The sequence below is a fragment of the Hydra vulgaris genome, chromosome 03 (assembly GCF_038396675.1).
Source record: "Hydra vulgaris chromosome 03, alternate assembly HydraT2T_AEP".
NCBI classification, from domain to species: domain Eukaryota; kingdom Metazoa; phylum Cnidaria; class Hydrozoa; order Anthoathecata; family Hydridae; genus Hydra; species Hydra vulgaris.
In genome coordinates this window covers 59,198,456-59,220,000 of record NC_088922.1, presented here as the reverse complement: position 1 = coordinate 59,220,000, position 21,545 = coordinate 59,198,456, and the positions used below count along the sequence as shown (strand labels likewise).

The following is a 21,545-nucleotide window of genomic DNA, read 5'->3' as shown; positions in this document are numbered from 1 at the left end:
TGCTGGTTCGCACTTATGACAATGTTTGTAAATTTATTCGGGGCTCTTATATCAATTCGAACTTATGCCAGTTTGCACTTATGCCAATGTTTGCAAATTTGTTCGGCGTACTTATACCAATTTGCACTAATGACAGTTCGCACTTGTGCCAGGTTTTGTAACTGCTTTGCACTTATGCCAATTTACACTTACGCCAATTCGCACTTATGCCAGTTTGCACTAATAAAATTTGCGCTTATTCAGTCGTCCCGAAAATCCGAGCGCAAAGATTTAATAGGGTGCCAAAAAATGTTCTTGAATTAGAGGTTGCAAAACCGGTTATATCTGGACTATCAAACTATTTGGTGAAAAAATATTATAATATAATATATGGTTTTATTTTTTTATATAAAAAGAGATAATAAAGAATTTTATGTTATAAGTTCAATAATACCTTGTCCATATGTATGTATTTGAAAAAATAACTGCTGTTCGAAATTTAGAATTTCTTTTGAAAAGTTCTTTTTTTATCTACAAAAGAACGAAACTGTAACTTAAAAATCTCTTTTGTAATTAAACTGTTTACGGTGCGATTCATTTTATTGTAAAATAAATCTCACATACTGTATAAAGTGTACTGTATGAAGTGTACATGTACACGTACTGTATAAAATTTTTATAAAAGTACTGTTATTTAGAGTACTTTTATAATTGTAGTTGTTAGATTTTACTTCAATCGTAAGTTTATTTTATATTAATTACTTAAACACACTGTTAACACTTGTTTTATCATCAATAAATTGAGACGTTCTCAATAAGGACGTTAGCCGTTGCGATAAATGATAGACCAAGATAGTAAACTAAATTTTAATGAATGTCCACACTTAGATAACATCAATCGAGATAATGCGCGTAAAAGACTATTTTTTGAAACAATAGAGAATATTAGGAGATTTTTTTGAGGCTGACCAGGTTTTGCTCTAGTCAGCAAACGCTTAGATGACAAAGTAATTGGTCTAGCTGTATTTAATGATGTGGGGTATTAACTGTTAGTTTTAGATGAACTTTGAAAACAAGAACTGATTAAAAATTTTTCTTTCAAAAACCAGAATAAGGAAACTATTTTCAAAAGACTGCAATAATCGTTTCTTATCTTGTTATTGGTTTTACAAAACTTTACCGAGAAATAAAAAGGCAGATAATGACTCATTTTTTTACTCTTAAAAAACACTGTATATTGCTTTTCTTGTCGACTTAAGCGCTTTTAGAACAATGGAAGGATATTTTAATTGGAAAAAGCTAAATCCTAAGATAAAGCAGCACAATTTAATAATTGACGTCATGTTAAATCTGTTATCCTTTGGAAAGATTTAGAAATGAGACCACCCCAGGAATAGACGATTGATTTATTGCCGGAACAAAACAAGTCATACAAAAAATTTAAGGTAATTTTCTAACAAATTTTAGATTGTTTAAGTGTTGTTAGCAAAACAAAATTTATCTTTGAGAGACCATTGAGTAGATATTATTATTGTTAGCTTAGGAAATATGCTTTAGCTAGCTAAGTGTGAGGAAGTGGTCATACTGCTAAGGTTTTTACATATAGCTAAGATTTTTACATATTGCTAAGGTTAAAGAGGCACATATTACTAAATAACCCATGGTGTCATATCTCTCTCCAACAATACAGAATGATTTTATAACTCTGCTAGATGATCACGTTAGGATGACTAATCTGGATGACATTAGGAAGGCAAAAAATTGACCAGTTGTCTCAAGTTACCAGGGATATGATATTGAATAAAATATTTGAGATACTAAAAATAATGAAGTGACAATATTAGAGTCTTTCATTGATTTTATTAGGTAATGTGGAAAAGCAGTAAAGCGATTACAACTCAAGTTTTTAATAAGCTAGCAGCAGATAAAGTATAAATAGAAAACTGTTATACTTAAAACTATGCTACAATGGCTATACATATTAGTGTGTTCTAAAAACGAATCGTGGCAATCAATCTCATAGCTCATTTTATACCATCCAATAACCATTCACTAAATCTTGTGTACTCACAGATGGTAACTTTCTTAGGCGAAAAAAATTTAAACCTACTTTTCAGTCTTAACTCATAGATAGGATGTTCTGAAGCGTCATGTTCCAATTAATGTAAAATGTTTATGCGAGACTAGGTAGAGTTTTAGACTTAATGCTGTTTATGCTCTTGGGTTATATCTAGATAATATATTAATGCCCTTGAAGAGCTCAGAAATGGTAACTATGAGACTATTGAAACAAAAGTTGATTTTGTAAGTTTCTTATTATGTGTAATGACCCATCACTTTTCACCTTTACTTTACTTCTGGGGCATTTTCTTAGTTGAAGTTAATGATGCACAGAAGATTCTACGATTAAAAGGAACGTTAGATCTATGTGCCCTAAAAACGGAAACGTTAGCGATGTTCTTAGTATACTTGTATGTTTGGTAGACATTTCAATATCTGAAAGTACCGAGTGATTCTCAGCTTTTGTATGTGAAAATATACAAAAAAAATATAGTTGCAGTTAGTATATGTTAATAGCACAGCATTTATTTATTTTTATTTACACACTTTATAGATATATATATATACAGATATATATATATATATATAGATATATATATATATATATATATATATACTAATTTTTTTATTTTATCTAAGAAATTTTCGCTAGATTATTGATACTAGGATCTTCAGCTTTAATTACAAACTATTAATTAAATTAAATTACAAACAAACAGTGACGTCACTTTTTAATGGCTTCTTTAAAGTTCGCTTTAATTGGGCTTCTTTAATATTACGTAGGTATAAAAAATATGGGGTCCAGAATTGCATTTTTACATATTGACCATCATCTAAATTCATACCTCCATTTTTAGGTCCGTATTTGATAAACTGAACTTCGATTGCCTCTCGAACCTTTCTTTTAAATTCTTTGGGTTCTACTTTTAACGTCTTTACTTGATCCCATTTTACACTACATGAGCATTTAATTTTATGATGTCCAATTGCAGATTGTTCTAATTTTTCTTCAAAAATATTTTTTTGGTGTTGTTTTGTTCTTGTTGCTATTTTCATTTTTGTTTCGCCGATGTATTTTTGTTCACACTCGCATTCTATTAGGTATACTCCTGGATGGCTATTTGATAGTAGTTTTGTTTTTTTGCGTGAAGTTAGCAAAGATTTAAGATTTGCACTAGATTTAAAGACTGCCCTTTAACCTACTTTCCTAAAGATTTTTCAAAGTTTTGGTGATAATATTGGGATCCACGGTAGTGATATAGTTGGCATGGTTGCTTCGTTGTTAGACAAAACTATTTCATTAGTTGAGTGTCGTTTTTTTATAACAATATTTGCAAGGTCTTGTAAATATTTCTTTTCGTATCTATTTTCAGCAAACACATTTATTAGGAAATCAATTTCTTTATTCAAAAATTTTTCAGAGCAAATTGATAAAGCTCTATGAATAAATCTTTTAAATATTCCTTCTAAGATTTTTGGATCGTGGTTTGAATTGGGCTTAACCTGAATATTTGCTATTGCTTTTTTTCGATGTATGTTAAAATCATAACTACCTTTTTGATTATTGGTTATTCGGATGTCTAAAAAATTTAATCTTTTGTTTTCATCTTCCAATTCAATTGTGTATTTGATGGCATGATGTTGGCTGTTTAACATTTGTTGAAAACGGACGGCATTATCTTTATTTGTAAATCTTGCGTGGCTATCATCTACGTACTTGAAAAACGATTTTATTTCTAACGGTGGATTAGAATGAAGCACAATGTCGATTGCTTTATTTTCAAAAAATTGCAGGAAACCTTCCGCAAGTACTACCATGAGTGAAAGTCCTATTTGACCTGAATCTACAAGCTCGTGAGTTTCTACATTCCATAAAGTATAATATTTATATAAACACAGTTCTATTAGTGATTTTATTTCTGAAACGCTCAGTTTTGTTAGTTTATTTAAATTTGGGAAGTGCTCTAACATATCAAGAAGAATTTTTGTAGCCTCTCCCAGAGGAATTGATGGATATAAATTGACAACGTCATAAGCTACCTGTATTTTATCGTTTGATATATTCCAAAGTTTAACTGTTTTTACAAAAGTTGACAAATTTTTTAACTTTGTTATGTTTTTATCTAAAATTGGTTGAAATATATTTACTAGATATTGTGATATTCCGTAACTTGGTGTCCCGATGGTTGAAACTACTAATCGCATAGGGTATGATTTTTCCGGTTTGTGCGCTTTAATTACACCATACATACGTGGCGGTACTGGATCGCTTGGGTAAAGACTTTCATATTTTTTTTTGGTAAATCGACCTTTTTTATTTCAATTTTGTTAGGTAAGTTCTAATTTTAGTAGCAAATGTAATGGTAGGGTCCTCTTTAATTATCTTTGTTTTGCCAATCTCTTGACAAATTTTGTCAATGGCTTTGTTGTGTTCTATTCTAACAAAGCATGCTTCTTTATCAAAAGAGTATATATCAAATTTTTTGTCCTCTTTTATTTGTTTTAATGCTTCCCTCTGTGTGTGTATTTAAAACCTGTATATGTATATATATATATATATATATATATATATATATATATATATATATATATATATTTATATATATATATATATATATATATATATATATATATATATATATATATATATATATATATATATACAGGTTATAAATTTCATTTAAAAATATTGTAAATTACAATAGTTATTACCATGCAAAATTTACAACCCCCTCATTTGGGAAGGATGGGGGGAACGAAAAGTTTGCATGGTAATAACTTTTGTAATTTACAATTTTTTTGAATAAAATATAAAACCTGTCAATGAATTTAAATTTAGTATAAAATAGTAAAGTTGAAAATTTTACTACATAACTGCCGTCACCTTTGGGTAAGGATGGGGGGGCAAAAATTTCGGGTTATTTTGTTCCCAGGCCTCCATTATCGCAATTTTTTGCAAAGCCTACTCATTTGTCATAGACATGAACATACTTAAGTCTGGAGTTAGCACGTTACGTGAAAGTGTCATATCTGAAACATCAAAAAGTCCTGTGGGCGCCCCTATATGTATATATGTATATATATATGTATATATGTATATATATATGTATATATATATATATATATATATATATATATATATATATATATATATATATATATATATATATATATATATATATACATATATACTCACTGGCATCGGATCTTAAACATACAAAGAGCTCTATAATATCCTTATCATGATTTGCAACCAATCATCGCTTCGCATGCGGCATAAAAGAAATAGTAGCAAAGAAGTCTCCCAAGTGAGAAAAATGGGCCCAATATTGCTTGCCCCGGGCTCAAAGTTTATCGCTACGCCACTGAGAGAGCCATAGTCTATACCTTATTATAAGGGAGAGTCATAGAATATTTCTTATTATAGTTTATTTGCACGTTAAAAGTAAAACTAAAAGTTAAATTTTTTAATAATAAAAACAAACAAAAAGTATTAATTAATAATTCAAGTCAGCATTTTGAAAGAAATTTAATCTAAAGTAGATTTAAAAGATTAAAATTACTTATATATTTTCATTAAAAGATTTTCACAGAAAAAATAAAAATTTTCATTCTCAATTAAAAAATAACGTGCCGATAGATAAAATAAACTTTGAGTAAAAAATTTTTTTTTAACTAAAAGATTGCCTGGCAAAGCCAAAATTCTCGTCGATGTATTTACACTTTACTGCGCCTATTCTTATATATATATATATATCTGTGTGTGTGTGTGTGTGTGTGTGTGTGTGTGTGTGTGTCTGTGTATGTGTGTGTGTGTGTGTGTGTGTGTGTGTGTGTGTGTGTGTGTGTGTGTGTGTGTGTGTGTGTTTGTTTGTGTTTGTATATATATATATATATATATATATATATATATATATATATATATATATATATATATATGTATATATATATAAAGAGAGAGAGAGAGCGCGAGAGCGAGGGAGAGAGAGAGAAAGAAAGAGAGAGAGTTTTGCTATAAATACTCTAAAAACGTTTAAAATGAAAGGTAGCATCAAATGTAGGAATTTAAATAAGAGATATGTTAAATAAGATTCAATGTTATACCATTTACTAACATTTGAAAACATTTGAAAAACTAGGTATCTGAAAGTAGATCAGTAAGATCTTATTTTCACAACCTTATACTAATACTGTGTAAACAAAATATTTGGTTATAAAGTAACTAGTACAAGATAATAAAATAATATTTACATACACATACCACTTTATAATATAGGTAACAAAGCTTAATAAAATAGTATACACATACACATACCACCTTGTAATATAGGTAACAAAGTTTAATAAAATAATATATACATACACATACCACCTTGAAATATAGGTAACAAAGTTTAACAAACATTTTTATGATATAAATATTATTGTCAAATTTTGATAATATGGGAGCGTAAAATATTTTTCAGCTTAATTTTAAAAAGTGCATAAAAGTAGATAGATCAAAATAAGAATTAAGCAAAACAATTTTATTCCAAATATAGGGTACACGATAATCAATGGAAAATTGGTTAAAGTTTATTTGAAAAAAAAACTCATATAGAAGTTGGTATGACTCAGAGAGTATTTATTGGTATGTTCCAAGGTAAATAGATCATTAAAAACGGCAGATGAAAGATTATTTTTACATATAAATACGAAGCATAAAATATTAAAATATTGAGTTAGTAAATATTAGGTATTCTTATTTCATAAAAAATTGTTTAGAGTGGGTAAAACGACAGCAAAATTAATTACGCGTATTGCATATTTCTAACGGCGATAGAAAGATTGTGAGTTTCTTTTTTCAGTGCTTGCCCAAACAAAATTTGCATAATTTATATAGCCATGAGTAAATGCATAATAAAGTTGGGATAAATCTTTTTTATTTATATAGATTCTGGCCTTATAAAGAACTCCAATATTTTCGGAAACTTTACTATCAACATAATCGATAAGTTGCTTTCATGCGATGTCCTCATCCAGGAATACACCAAAAAATTTTGTGAGGCAATCTCTTTATTTTATTAATATTATAATTAGATCAAAATAAATTAGTATTATCCGCAAACATAATACTTAAAAGATTAGAAGTTTTATGCAAATCATTAATGTATATTAAAAAAAAAAAAGTGGCCCTAAAATTGATACTTGGGGAACACCACATGAAATATCCAAAACACTTTCTTGATAAAGGTCATTAAAAGATAAAAATTGTTTTCGGATTGAAAAATAACTTAGAAACCATTTACTCCATAATTTTTAAGTGTATGAATAAAAATTCGATGATTTTCTGTATCAAATTTTAATAGGAAATGTCAATTAGGTATCATATTATTGGTTGTGCAATAGTTTTCATATAATATAACTTTTTTTTTTTTTTTTGAACTCCAAAAATCAATAAGGCTGGAAAAAAAGGTACTTTAATGTAATTATTCACACATTATATGGTTATCAAAGCTATCTGCTGATTATCCATTTCTAGAATTTGAAGTATGTCCATGTGTGCGAAGTCTTAAATTATTTGTTTTCCCAGTGTATGTAGTTTTCTTATTACATGATAAACATTTTGAATAGTATATTACATTCTTACTATTACAAGTATTATGGCTTTTTATGCTCCATATAGTACCATTTAATGTTATAAATGTTTTTACTTAAAAAGATAGGATTAATGACCTTCCTAAAGCCTCTACAAACCTTGATAGCATAATGTTCGCAGATGATACAAATCTGTTTTATTTATCTTTTTCTATAGATTACCTTTTTGACAAAGTCAACCTTGAGCTTCAACAACTTAAAAGATGGTTCAGTGTTAATAAGTTATCAATAAACGTACAAAAAACTTTATTTTATTCAAAGCAACAGAAAAAGGCACTTCCATTAATTCTTCCCTCTCTAAGTATCGATTTCAACAATATTGAAAGAACCCAAACAATTAAATTTCTTGGAGTGGTTATAGAGGAAAATGTTTAATGAACAGCTCAAATAAAGGCCATTAACACTAAAATATCTAAAAATCTTGGTTTACTTTTCAAAGCTAGACCATTTTTATCACAAAAAAAAATTAAAAACTCTTTACTTTTCGTTTATACATAGTCATCTTACATACGCTAACATTGCTTGGGGAAGCGCACACAATACAAAATTAATGTCTCTTTATCGACGGCAGAAATATGCTTTTAGAATTATATATCATAAAAACAAACATACACATGCTAAACCTCTATTAAAAGAAATGAAAGCGCTAAACATTTATCAAATTAATATCTATACTAATACACTATAAATGCTAAAATATAAAATGGGATTAGTTCCTTCACGATTTACAGAAAACTTCTTTCATTCAATTGCCGATGAGTTTGACGCTAGGGCGACTGTTAACATTGTCGTACTCCGAAAAAGAAAGAAAAAACTCTCAATTCTCGATCTCTTATCGCGGCCCCTATTTATATAACAAATTAATTCCGAAATACACCTTAACTACTTCTTGACAATACTTTCTTTAAAGTCGAAACTTTCTTTAAAGTCGAAATCTTGTTCTTAAAATAGATAATAGACCAGTTCAATCGAAGTTCTGCCATTATTAATATCGCAAGAAAATGTCCTGGAACGAACTTAGAAGGGTAAATATTTATTTTTTCAATTGCGAATAAACCAATCAAAAACTTAGACTTGATTTTTATTTCCCTTCTAAACTCGATCCAGTTTTTTTTTAATTTTCCGTAACGCGGCTCGAATTGGTGTATTAGATAGAATTGTTCTAGTTCACATGATGAATCAAAATTTGAACTAAATAAATCTACAACGTGAGAAAAGTCGTATTTATATATATATAGAAAAAACATTTTAAAAAATTGAAAAAAAATGTATATACAAACACACAAATCATAATACAACTAGAAAAAACAAAACAAAATTTTATCGCAATAATATTTAAAATATTTGTGCATAAGAATCACAATATTTATGTGAATTTTGCGTAATATCCCAAGGTTCTCGATGATAAGACTTATTCAGTCTTCTACGAGTTTCCTATAACAATATAATCTATCTTAACAAGTCCTTCATAATATATTCAACAAATGATTCCTAAATTTAAAATTATTTTATTTTTATTTTTTCAATTTCTTCTTCTTTTTTAACTGAGTGTTATTTTTTCTGCTTTTTTTTTTTTTTGTTTTGTTTTGTTTTTTTGTTTTGTTCGATGTATTTTAACAGTATTTGGTTAAATATCATCTTTTGTAACGGAAGCTTATATTAAGATGTGAAAAAATTGTAACTAATATGTTGTTGTGAAAATGTAAATAAAAAGATAATTAAAAAATTAGGAAAAAAAAAACTTAAATATTTTGCAACGATTATCATTACATTTATATAACCCGAAGTTTTTGCAGAAGTAAGTGTTCTTAGTAGATTGTATGGTTGTTTAAATAACTGGATATTAGAAAAAACTTACTTTACTCTTTCAATTTAAGGTTTTATTTCAGTAATAAAAGGTTAACCATTCAGATTGCTGTACAAAGTAGCAATTAGAGGAAAGATTACTTTAGATTGGTTTTGGGGAGCTGGTCTTGGAGTTTTGCATTGTGAAACGCTTTTTCAATAACATTACTACGATATTTACATTCTTTTAGCCACGTTTTTAGGTCTGCTGGACGTTGTTTTTCTTTATCGCAGCCAGAGGTGAAAAAAATTATTCTTTAGCGAGATTAAAAGAAATATTTTTTTTTATGTGATGTCTGTTGTTGCTTAAGCAATCATGAGTATTGGTTTCTATATATGTCAGTTTTTCTTGCTGTGTTCAAGAATGGTTAACGTCTATGAAATTGTAAGTGTTACCATCTTTTATAAATTTTTTGCCCAGGTCTGTTGTGAAACTAATTAAATTATCTAATTCAGTTAGAGAATTTTTAAACTTAATGATATCCAGCCGTTTTGGTCAGTTTATTAAACCACCATCAATATATCTATAATAACATTATTGTATGTCATTTACTACTTTGTTAGAAAAGCACTTAGGTAAAGTTTTACGAAAAAGTCTTGTTTCTTCTAAATACCGGATTGTGAGACAAGTATAATTTGGAGCAAAGTTAGTACCCATGGCTGTTCTAGTAATTTGGTGAAACATTTGGTTATTAAATAAAAAGTTATCGTTATTTAAAATAAAAAATGCTGATTCCATAATAAATTCAGGAGTAAATCTTTCCTTTATTAAATTTTTATATTTTACGATCAAGAACTTCAAGTCTTTCTAACACTAAGTTTTGTGCAATACTAGTATATAGATTGACATTGTCACGTGTCAAAAATAACTGTCCGAATCTCTAATTACTACTTTTTACAGCAATCTGAACTGCCAACCTTTTATTACTGAAACAAATCTTTAGCTAAATCTATCTTCAAACGTAACAATAAAGGAAGTTTTTTCTTATATCCAGTCAGTAAATGCATTTAAACAACTATACATTGCAAAAACCTGATTAACTAATAAAGACATCGGGTTATTTAAATGTAAAAATAATCGTTACATAATTTGTAAGTTCCATCATCAAGAGATAAAAGCATTTGTAACATCAAATGGAATCATTAACATGGAACAAAAAAATCAATATGGAACAAAAAAAGCCATATTACTTGTAATAGCCAGAATGTAATATACTATTTAAAATGCTTATTGTGTAACAAAAAAATTACATACACCTGAAAAACAAATAATTATATGTATCACGGCCGTAGACAACTTATTTAAACTGAGGCGGGAGAAGAGGTAGGCTATGAAGAGGAGGTGCGTATCTCTCGCTTAACTATGAAACTTTTTAAAATTCATTAGCAATGCTTATATCTTATGTATAGAGCAATAAAGCATGTTTTTATAAATTTTCTTTTTAATATGTCTTTAATCTTTTAACTTCTGTTTTATGTCTAATATCATGTATTCATAGCTGCTCACATTATAACTCTTTTTGAGTAAAAAAAGTAGTAAACTTAAAAAATATGCAGATTTAAACGTTTATATGGAAGATCTAAGTATCTTAAGACCCGTGCATGGGTTGCACTTTGCTTAAATGTTATAAATGCAATAACATAAATCGAATAGAATTTAGAACATTTCTATATAAGTTAAGTTACTCAAAGGATTGGTAGCACCAGTTCCTAAATTTTCATGTAAATTTTCGTTATTTTACGAAGACTTCTTTGGTAATTATTATTATTAAAAATATTTTTTATGGTCTTTAAATATAATATTTTCAAATGCGTACGTGATGTAGAGATTTAAAGAAAATAAGAAATGGTAAACAAAGTTTGGTTATGAAAAACAAGTTTTATATAGTATTAGACCTTTATAGAATATTATAACTCAAGATTTATTTTTAAAATTTTCCAAAGGCAGTTTTTCTCCATTTACCTAGGCTACAAAACAAATTGGCTATATAAATATGATGTTCATCGGCTTAATTTTTGCTGTTTAGGGGAAGGTTGCGTATAATGAGCAGGTTCCTAAGATGGTATAACCTCTTTTACGAATAGATTACTGATTTTTTCGCGAACTTTTTTGGTTAAGGATATTTTTACAAGTTCGACGGTGTTTATTTTAATTTCTTGGTTGTATAGTTAATATTCTTTGATTGTTTTATTGTTGAAAAAATTTACAATCCCCGTTATAATTTTTTATTATTCAATATTTTCTAATTAAGTCAGAACGAAACAAGTTCATAAAAAATTTATTACATCCTCAATATTTTATGTCTATCAACTGCTAATTCCATGGTTTATATGAAATAATAAATAAGCTGTTGCCATGCTATTTAAATTATGGTACTTGGTGAAGTCGCTTAAGATGATACGTTTTTAGACGCTCAAAATGAGATACGGCTTTTTATTAAGAAGAGCGAGTTTTTTTAAAGTTATTTCCCACGGAGCTTTATTTTGGTATTTTAAGAACGAAAGTTTTTTCAAAAAATAGTATCGCAAACTTTTTTAGAGATAGGAAAGATTTATTATTGTTTTTTTTAATGGTTTAGGTAATTATTTTTTACGTAATTATGGTCCTTAAAGATACAATTTTATTTAATTTTTTTTTTTGAATTCAATTAAAAAGCTCATCTTAGGAAACTGGTTTCCTAAGATGAGATGATTGGGTGTGTTGAAAATAACGCAATTTTTGGTATAAAGATTTTCTTTTAAAAAGGACTGTTCATTTATATTCTTTAAGAGGAAAGATTAAAGATTATATTCCCCTATATTTTAACAATACACTGTTAAACAATATACTGTTAACATGCTCAACATGAATATTATAATATTTCGGCTTCAAAAAAACAATATACTGTTAACATGCTCAACATACGCAACCTATATTTTAATAGCCTACGCCATTAACACGGATGTAGCCGTGATTGGTTCATGATGTCTGCGTGTGCATATCTGCGTTTGTGTTAATTTTATTAAGTTAAATGCCATCTATTCATTTGGTAATTTTAACTTAATATAATTAAAGTGTTTAAGGCATTGTTATAAATTAGCCAATAGCTGAAATTCTAAATGAGTTATAATTTTTAGCGTCTTTTTTTTTAAATAATAACCATATTTACAAAATAAACCGAAATATTTGTTTTATTTCTTCCTTCAGTAAACACTTGTTTTTAGCCATAAAAAACTAACTTTTGGAAAATATATGTGTTTTATGTAATTTAAAATACCTCAAGTGTTTAAAATGTTTTAATTGATATGAAAGCTTTGTTTAATAAAAGCCCAGAGTTTAGAATAACAAATAAAAAACTTGCTAAACTTTCATAAGAAAACTTGCATGAAACTTTGATTAAAAAAAGGATACCGATCGCACCCGAAGACCCTTCCCCCATCCCCCACGGTACAAGCATGAAATAGTAAAATATACTATTTATATATTTTAGATAAATAGTTTAGATAATAATTGAACATTGTAATCAATGAAATCATTCCCCCGTGATGCAGCTGTCACCTATTGTTATTTATATCAATTGATAATGCAGATATTTCTGCTTTTAATCAAGAGGCCGGGTGAATAATACTCATCGTTTTTAGAGTAATTGTTCAGCTTTACGTCAATAAAATTTGATCAAAATAACTTAACTTTTTATTTTACGTAAAGTAACGCAATTTACTCCAAAAACCGGAGTAATTGGTTAGCTTTACGTTAATAAAAATTTAAGTAAAATTTCTCAATTTTTCATTCATGTAAAGCTGACCAATTACTGAGTAAAAGCAATTGCTTTTTTTAATTTACCCGGGCTAATGCCTAAAACATCGATTTACTTATACGTTTATGGGATTAGGAAAGTGCCAAAATTTCTGACCTAATTTCTGCCCATGATTATGTGAACTTTTTTAAAAAAATCAAAAACTAAATTTTTATGTTATAGTAATAAACGCAACATTATTTTACTGATGTGAAATATCTTCTTTCTTTGGAAAAACCATAAACTTAAGTTTATTTTGAAGAGAAGGATGAAAACTGTGTAACGTACTCTCAACCGCATCTCTCAAATGATCACCGGCAAACATGTACTTTATGTGATAGCTGAGCAAAACATGTTAAGAAATTTAAACCTGTGCTATTATAAAAAAAAAAGAAGCTTTTAATCTGTAATGATACAATCGAATAACAGTATGCCTAAACCATGTTATATATAATTTAATTTTTGATGTTGTATTTGCACATAACGAATTTTCGCTTTATCAAACAAAATTTTTGGAGCTGTAAAATTTCAATGTGGTATTAACAATGTCAATTAAATGTAACAAACTAAATTATTCGAACAATCTATTTAATAAAGCAAATGTTCATGAACCATTTGATGCAGCGGATATTAAATAAGTAATTGAAAAGATACAGAAAATCGGCGATAAGATCTACAAAGACTAATGATACACAACTGCGACAAACTTGTTCAAGAAGATAGTAGAATTCTTTGGCTATCTGCAATGTATGTATGAATAATAATAACCAAAAATTTATTTAATTATTTAAATTATTCAAAAAAGTCAAAATTCTTAACTAAAAATTTGAATTTTAGTCCTGTTTCAAAAAATTCTAATAAATTCTTTACAGTATAGGAATGTTAGTTCCGTCGTCAAAAAAAAAATAAAGTTTTTTAGCGCAATTTAGTTTAAATTATCTTCAAGTTATTTCACTTTACGCTCCTATAGAAATTTTTGATTATAGAAATTATGAAAGAAATCATATCAAAAACACAGTCATTTTTTGAAATTAATATTTAGCAAAAAGTAAAAGTCAATATAGAAAACCTCAAATAAAGTTCCAGATCTTTCTTCTTGAAATCGCTGAAGAAATGGACCAAACATACAAAATACAAACAATAGCTGGGTTTCGTTATGGATCAAAGGTTTGAGGGTTTCTTGAAGAAATCTGGTTATATATATATATATATATATATATATATATATATATATATATATATATATATATATATATATATATATATATATATATATATATATATTAATAAAATGTATAATAACAGAAAATTTTTACACTATTACGCACACAATTATACACCAAAAATTACCTAGAGAGTGTATAGAACTGGCCCATAGTTGCATGTAGCCATGTTGCATGAAACATTGCAAGCACGCGATCCTCATATAAGTTACAACCATCTTCATGAAAATCAAAAAATGAAGGCAAAGTTGATGTTGAAGAAAGAGTTTTTTTTGCCAAAGTCTGAATTACATCACATACTTTTATGTTGACAACATTGAGATACGATCTCTAAAAGCCATGTTCGTGTATACATATCTATATATATATATATTTTTTTATATATATATATATATATATATATATATATATATATATATATACACACACACACATACATACATACATTTATATATATATATACACATATACAAATATATGCATATATATGAGCTGTTTAGCGCAACAAACGCCTAACCCACAATATGATAAATGTTCATTTCATTTGATTTTCGGGCGACTCATACGTCATATTTTATAATTTGTGGTTTATTTTTTAAGATTATGTTTTGTATTTTTTTAAATATAATATATCAATATAATACTATTAATATATTATATTTTAAATATATATAATGTATTCACTAAGTATAAAATATTCGCAGACTTTAGTATAATATTTTTGAAAGTCTAAATGTAATCAAGTATAAAAAATTAAATAACAAAAACGATGCTAAACTTTTTTTTAACCAGAATAAAAAATAATCATAAATATCTGGTTCAATGCTTCTCTAATTTTAACAAGGTTACATTACTAAAAATTGTTACTATTATAATCCATTTCAAAAAAATACCGGTAATGATGTTAGCAAAAGAGCTGCAGTATTTATCCACTCCATAAAATTTGATTTAATTAATGTTTGATTGCTTCCATGGCTTAAATAAAGCAATTTACTTAAGATTAGTTTAAATTCATAATAAAAAAAGACAACCATTTAAGAACATAAATCATACCTACCACATTGTTACTAAATCAACAATTGCATGACCTACATCTTCTGCACTAATTGGCAAAATCATTAGTTCCAGACAAGTTGCATATAAAGCTAATGTAGTGGAGTTCAGAAACTCATTGAACCTCCAATCGAATGAAGGATAGGATGAACGGGATTTGTTGAAAAAAGTCGCTAATGTAGTTAATAAATGCAGTTAAGATTTGAAACTAATCTACTTATTAACATGTGTAATTATACAGAAACTCTAATAAACAATTTTAATTTTTGAAAAGAAAAATACTTTTTTTTAGAATTAACAGCAATGACTAATATATTTTTTTAATATCAATTATCTCTGTTATATTTGATTATCTCTCTTATACTATTTTTTTCATTTCTTTCTATTTATCTAGCAAGGTTAACATTTGAAAATTTTAAAAAAGATACCAGTTATAAACCTTTGGAAGAGTTCTACAAAGTAATCGATGCTCGGAACCCATGTGTCTGAGTCTTTGTTAATAAATTCGATAATCTCAGTAGAAAAAATGCTATTAAAAAAAAGCTATAAATATTGAATAATTAATCTAATTAAAAGCTTCAAAATAATATATATTACAAAAAATCTATTTTATTGTTATACAACAACCTAAAAAAAACCTTAGAAAAATATTATGAAACAATATTATTACATAATTAAACTAATGACCTATTTTATAATTACCCATCAAGCAAGTTGCCAGATAAAGTACATATGCTTAACATAAGCTTTCGCTTAATGATTGCATTTTCTTTAAGCTTTTTCTCATAATAATGCAAAGTATTATACAAGTATGTGATTGGCTGCTCTATAAAGTAAATTACTATAAAGTTATTTAATTTTTTATAATATAAATACATAATTGGCTATTTAATAACACAAGCATATGATACACTGTTTGATTATTGTTCTATTATTCAATAACACAAAAATATGATACACTGTTTGATTATTGTTCTTTTATTCAATAACACAAGTATATGATGTTCTATAATACAAGTAAAAAATTAAATATTTACAGTAACGAGAGTTAAGATTTCAACTAAAATTAGACAACTAACTTTTCAGTTAAAATTAACAGACTTTTCAATTTTTTTAGATTCTTTCCTATCTGCACCACCAATATGAAAAGTTACAAAGTTTCCTATTTTCGTTCACTGAGAATGAATGAATTGAATCTTTTATTTTCGTTCTCTGAGAATGAATGAATTGAACCTTTTATTTTCGTTCTCTGAGAATGAATGAATTGAATCTTTTATTTTCGTTCTCTGAGAATGAATAAATTGAATCTTTTATTTTCGTTCTCTGAGAATGAATGAATTGAATCTTTTATTTTCATTCTCTGAGAATGAATGAATTGAATGAATTGAATCTTTTAACAGTAAAAGTAGTGAACTAATTTTTTAACTTGCTGATATTAGTTAATTAACTTTTTAGCTCACTGATTAATTTTTATTCTAACTAAAATTAGTGAACGAACATTTAAGTAACAATTATTATTTTTAATGAAGCTAATTAAATTAGTAGATTTAGTTATACAAAAAACTTAACAACATAAAAGAATAAACACAACAAACACCTTGCATCTGACTTCTAATAAATCAAAAGGTTGAGAAAAACGATTGATGTAAACTTTTTGCACTTGGTTTTTGTTTTTGCAATGAAAAAACTTTTTCACCTTCTTCAACTAAATCTCTTTTTGGTTGAATCTTCAAACAAACTATCCTATGCATCTTAGGGGTTGAATTTTCAAACAAACTTTTAAAGAAATTAAACAGTTGTGTACATTATTGGCATTGTCTAATATTGCATTTATTATTTTATTATCAACTTTGAATTTTTCAAATTTTTTTTTGTTTTTGGTATAGTTTTTTTATCTAAAATAAATGATAGTTTTTAGCAACTTTTTTTTAATAACGAATTTTTAAAGAAAATAAAATTGGTAGTTAAACAAGATATTTTTTCAATTAAACATAATAAAATTTCAAAACTTTGTAATTGTCTAATTGTTATTATTATATCGTAAATAAAACAAGTTTTACATATATTATATAGGCTATATATTTATTATATATATTATATAGATTTTTATGAAAATAAAATTAAATAAATTACATATCATGATTTCATTAAAATATTGGAGGTGTTATTTAAAGGAATCCAAAAAATAGTCTGCAAAACAACTTTAAATAACCTCTAATATCCTCGTATGTGGCCACAGGGTGGCCACATACAAGGATATTAGAGGATTTTAGAGGAGATTTTGCATTTAATTTAGAGGATTTTTTTCACAAAACTACAAGATTATGAATAAAAATAGAGGATTTTAGAGGATTTTTATTATAGGCTTAATGTCCATGTTTCCACATAACTGAGGTTCGGACAGGGGTCATGAATGTCATTTTTTATGTTAGATGAGATGAATTTGTTAAAATTGATTTTTTACAACCTAATTGTTATTTCAGAGGTTAACCAGTTTTGCAGACCATGAATTTTGAACATTATGCTACCATCAAGAAATGAAAAAATAAAAAAGGGGAAATTTTGTCACATTTTTAACTTTTTAGAGTATAATAGAGGATTTTAGAGGAGGTTTTTGAAAAAAGAGGACTTTAGAGGAGCTGTGGCCACCCTGTATCATGTTACTATCAATTTTTTATAAATTAACATTATGTATTAATTAACATTTTATGTATAAACTTAGGCTTTTAACATTAATTAACATTATATGTTAATATTAATTAACATATAATGTTAATTATTATTCTATAATAATCAATAACTAATATTATATCATTATTTATCTGTTTTATTTCTTATCTTTAACAATTTACACTTTTTTTATTTTTAAGGCTATTACTCTAAACATTTCTAAAGCTTATGATAAAGTTTGGCATGCTGGTCTTCTCCATAAGCTCTCTTCTTATGGTGTATCAGGTAAAATCGTTTAGATTATTGAACCTTTCCTTACCAATTGTAGTATTACAATAATAAAAAATAATAAAAGTTGTCCTCAATGGACAGCACTCTTCTTATCCTGTAACTTTAATGGTTCTTCTAGGTTCTATCCATGGCCCTATACTTTTTTGAATTTACATTAACGATCTCCCAGAAATTCTCACCTCTAAGGTAGCATTGTTCGCTGATGACACTACCATTTATTCTTGTCTTGATAAGAAGCCAACACTCTCTGATTGCTTGGAGAGGGCATTTTAGCTCAAAAAGAATCTCACTTCTGCTACAGCTTTTGGTGGATGGTGAATTTTAACTCATATAAAATTTTTTTCAGCTAATCGTTATGCACTCGATGAGTTGTCTACCCTTCATTTTCTAGGATTTTTTTTTTTTTTTTTTTTTGTAATTCACCTCCTCAAGGCCAAGAAGACCACTACAGATGAGGAGGCTACTTGTGGTTATAACCCTCTCCCAACTCTATAACACTGAAACATGAAACTTGACAAACAAGGCCGCTGCGTGGAGAAACAAGTTGAGCGCAGTACTATCAGGGACTTGGTGGGAATCGAACTCGGAACCTCTCGCTTATGAAGCGAGGGCTCTGCCACTACACCACTATTCCTTAATTCTTAATTAACTCTTATTTCCAATCTTTCTTGAAAACCATATATCAAATCCATTGCAAAATTAAAATCTGCAAGAGTTGCATCTCTTTATCATGCTTGCCACTTTCTTATTCTGGATTCTATTCTTTATCTTTATAAATCTTAAATCCATCCTTGCACGGAATATTGTTACCATATCTGGGACGGATCTTCCAATGATGCCCTTTCTCTTTTAGACAAGGTGCAAAAACTCATTGCAAACATAGTTGAACCTGCTCTTGCAGCCAACCTCCAGCCATTATCACATTGTCATGATGTTGCTTTTCTTTCTCTTTTCTACAATACTATAATGGGCACCACTATAAAGAGCTTGTATCTCTTGTGGCATCTACTAAAATTTATTCTCATGTTACTGGTCATTCGATTATGTCACGTCTTTTTCCTGTGACTGTTCCTAAGTGCCGCAAAAATTCTTTGACTAGTTTTTTTCCTCAAACATCAGTCCTTTTGAATTCGCTTCCTTCATCTTGATTTCCTGATTTATATAAACTGCAATTTTTTAAGTTGTCTGTTAATCGTTATCTTGCTCTATAAAGTTCATCTTCTCTCTTCTAATAAGTTGCTTGCAGCCTTATTGAAAGTGAAAAGGTTGAAAAAAAAAATTAGATACAGCTTTATCATTACTTCTTAAACTATAATATCTGTCACAACTCTTTAAAAAAGAAGCACAAACCCAAAAACTTAACACCGTAAGAGTTGGAAGTAGGCATGGTGATCAAATCACTGCACAATTACTGTATAACTTGGTCGATGAAAACATTTTGCATAACAATTACAACAACTCTTGCAAAAATAAAATTTAGGCCACTAGCATTAGCAAACTAAAAAGTTAGTTAACTTTAGCAAAAATACAATTTAGTTCACTAATTTTAGCAAACTAATAGGGTAGTCAACTAATTAATTAACAAACTAAAAATTAGTCCATTAATTTTGAATTAAATTTTAGTTAAATAATTTTAAAAAATCAAAAAAGTTTGTTGGCTAATTTTAGCTATTCAAAAAAGTCAACAAAAAGTTAGTCAACAAAAAGTTAGTCAACAAAAAGTTAGTCAACTAATATAAGATTTTTTTTTTAAAGTTATATTCTTTGAAATTCTTAGATTTGATAAATAATTTTTTTAAAATACAACATAAATAACTGACTATAAAAAAGTGATTTTTGTAGTGAATGATATATTGTATTAAAACTCAGTTAATATAATCGAATATTTTTAACTATTGTTGTTAGACACATAAATTATTTGTGTATACAACAACATCTTTCTTTATATTTTACCTAAGAATTTGAAGAGAGGAAAATATTCCTTAAGAATAAGATCTAATGTATTCCATTGTGATACTTCTATAAGTCTATGTATGAGAATCTCGAATACCTATAAATAATATAAAGTATAATAACTAATGTAAATTTTAATAACTATAAAATTTAAAAAAAAAAGGCAGAATTTTATAATCATGATTTTTTTAAGATCCAATTTTAAAAGTGGTTTTAAATTAATCACGCATTTAATGACAAAAAAAAAATTCAATAAATGAATAAATTATATCCTACTGATTTTTTGACTGCTTTTTTATTCAAGATCAACAAGTATAGATTAAAAAAATGCCAGCATACCAACTAGCAAACTTTTATATAGATTTATGAAAAAAAAAAGCAAGAAGACAATAACAAAAATGATATCAATAATAGCATGCAATTATGCAAGCACACACATAAGTTTCCATTTACACCAGTATTGTTCAAAGCACTTATCAGTTTGCATTTATGTTCACATTTTAATTTTTTATATTTTTAAAGAAATATATATGAAAATAAAAATTTCTATATATGTATATGAGCATATGTGCACATATGCACATAAATATACATACTTACATGCACATATGCATATATATACACTCCTACAGTTTCATTTATGGTAACAAATATACAAAAAAAATGCTTATGAGAACAAAAGATAAAGAGGAATATTTTTGGTAGCTGTAAATATTTTGTCTCTATAAACATAGTTGTTTTGCAAAGAAAATCTTCTTGTAAGCAACTTAAATACAAAGTCAGTTGATGTATACTGACTTATAAAGAGAACATGTAGCAAAATGAACATAGTCTGAGGGTTAGGGCTAGGCATAGTCATTTTTTATTAAATATTTTAAAATTTCTTAAAGTATTCAATATTGTAAATAAAAATATAAAGTATATATAATAAATAAATAAAAAAAAGCATGTTTATTACATATATTTATAAATAAAAAATATATTTATAAATGTATACAATGAAAACAGACAAATAAAAAAAAAAAGTAATAAATAAAACATTTTAGGCCTATTTAAC

General features: G+C 27.2%; 2 protein-coding genes across 3 annotated transcripts in view; both read right to left on the bottom strand.

The window, feature by feature from the left end:
* Positions 1-3,258: 3,258 nt before the first annotated feature.
* LOC136078802 (uncharacterized) lies at positions 3,259-4,290 on the bottom strand. Its single transcript, XM_065794613.1, has one exon. It carries the CDS (start codon positions 4,288-4,290, stop codon positions 3,259-3,261), a length of 1,032 nt encoding a protein of 343 aa, XP_065650685.1.
* A 9,177-nt stretch (positions 4,291-13,467) lies between these two features.
* The window catches only part of LOC100211872 (mediator of RNA polymerase II transcription subunit 23), a 72,694-nt gene continuing 64,616 nt past the window's right edge, over positions 13,468-21,545 (bottom strand). For both annotated transcript variants that reach the window (XM_065793824.1, XM_065793823.1), the window contains exons 32-40: positions 20,489-20,585; positions 16,277-16,400; positions 16,003-16,103; positions 15,579-15,747; positions 15,415-15,496; positions 14,649-14,851; positions 14,368-14,488; positions 13,953-14,038; positions 13,468-13,639 (exon numbers count right to left, since the gene is read on the bottom strand). In XM_065793824.1, coding sequence (XP_065649896.1) covers positions 13,501-13,639; positions 13,953-14,038; positions 14,368-14,488; positions 14,649-14,851; positions 15,415-15,496; positions 15,579-15,747; positions 16,003-16,103; positions 16,277-16,400; positions 20,489-20,585 — 1,122 coding nt within the window. In that variant the 3' untranslated portion in view covers positions 13,468-13,500. The remainder of the gene's footprint in view (positions 13,640-13,952; positions 14,039-14,367; positions 14,489-14,648; positions 14,852-15,414; positions 15,497-15,578; positions 15,748-16,002; positions 16,104-16,276; positions 16,401-20,488; positions 20,586-21,545) is intronic.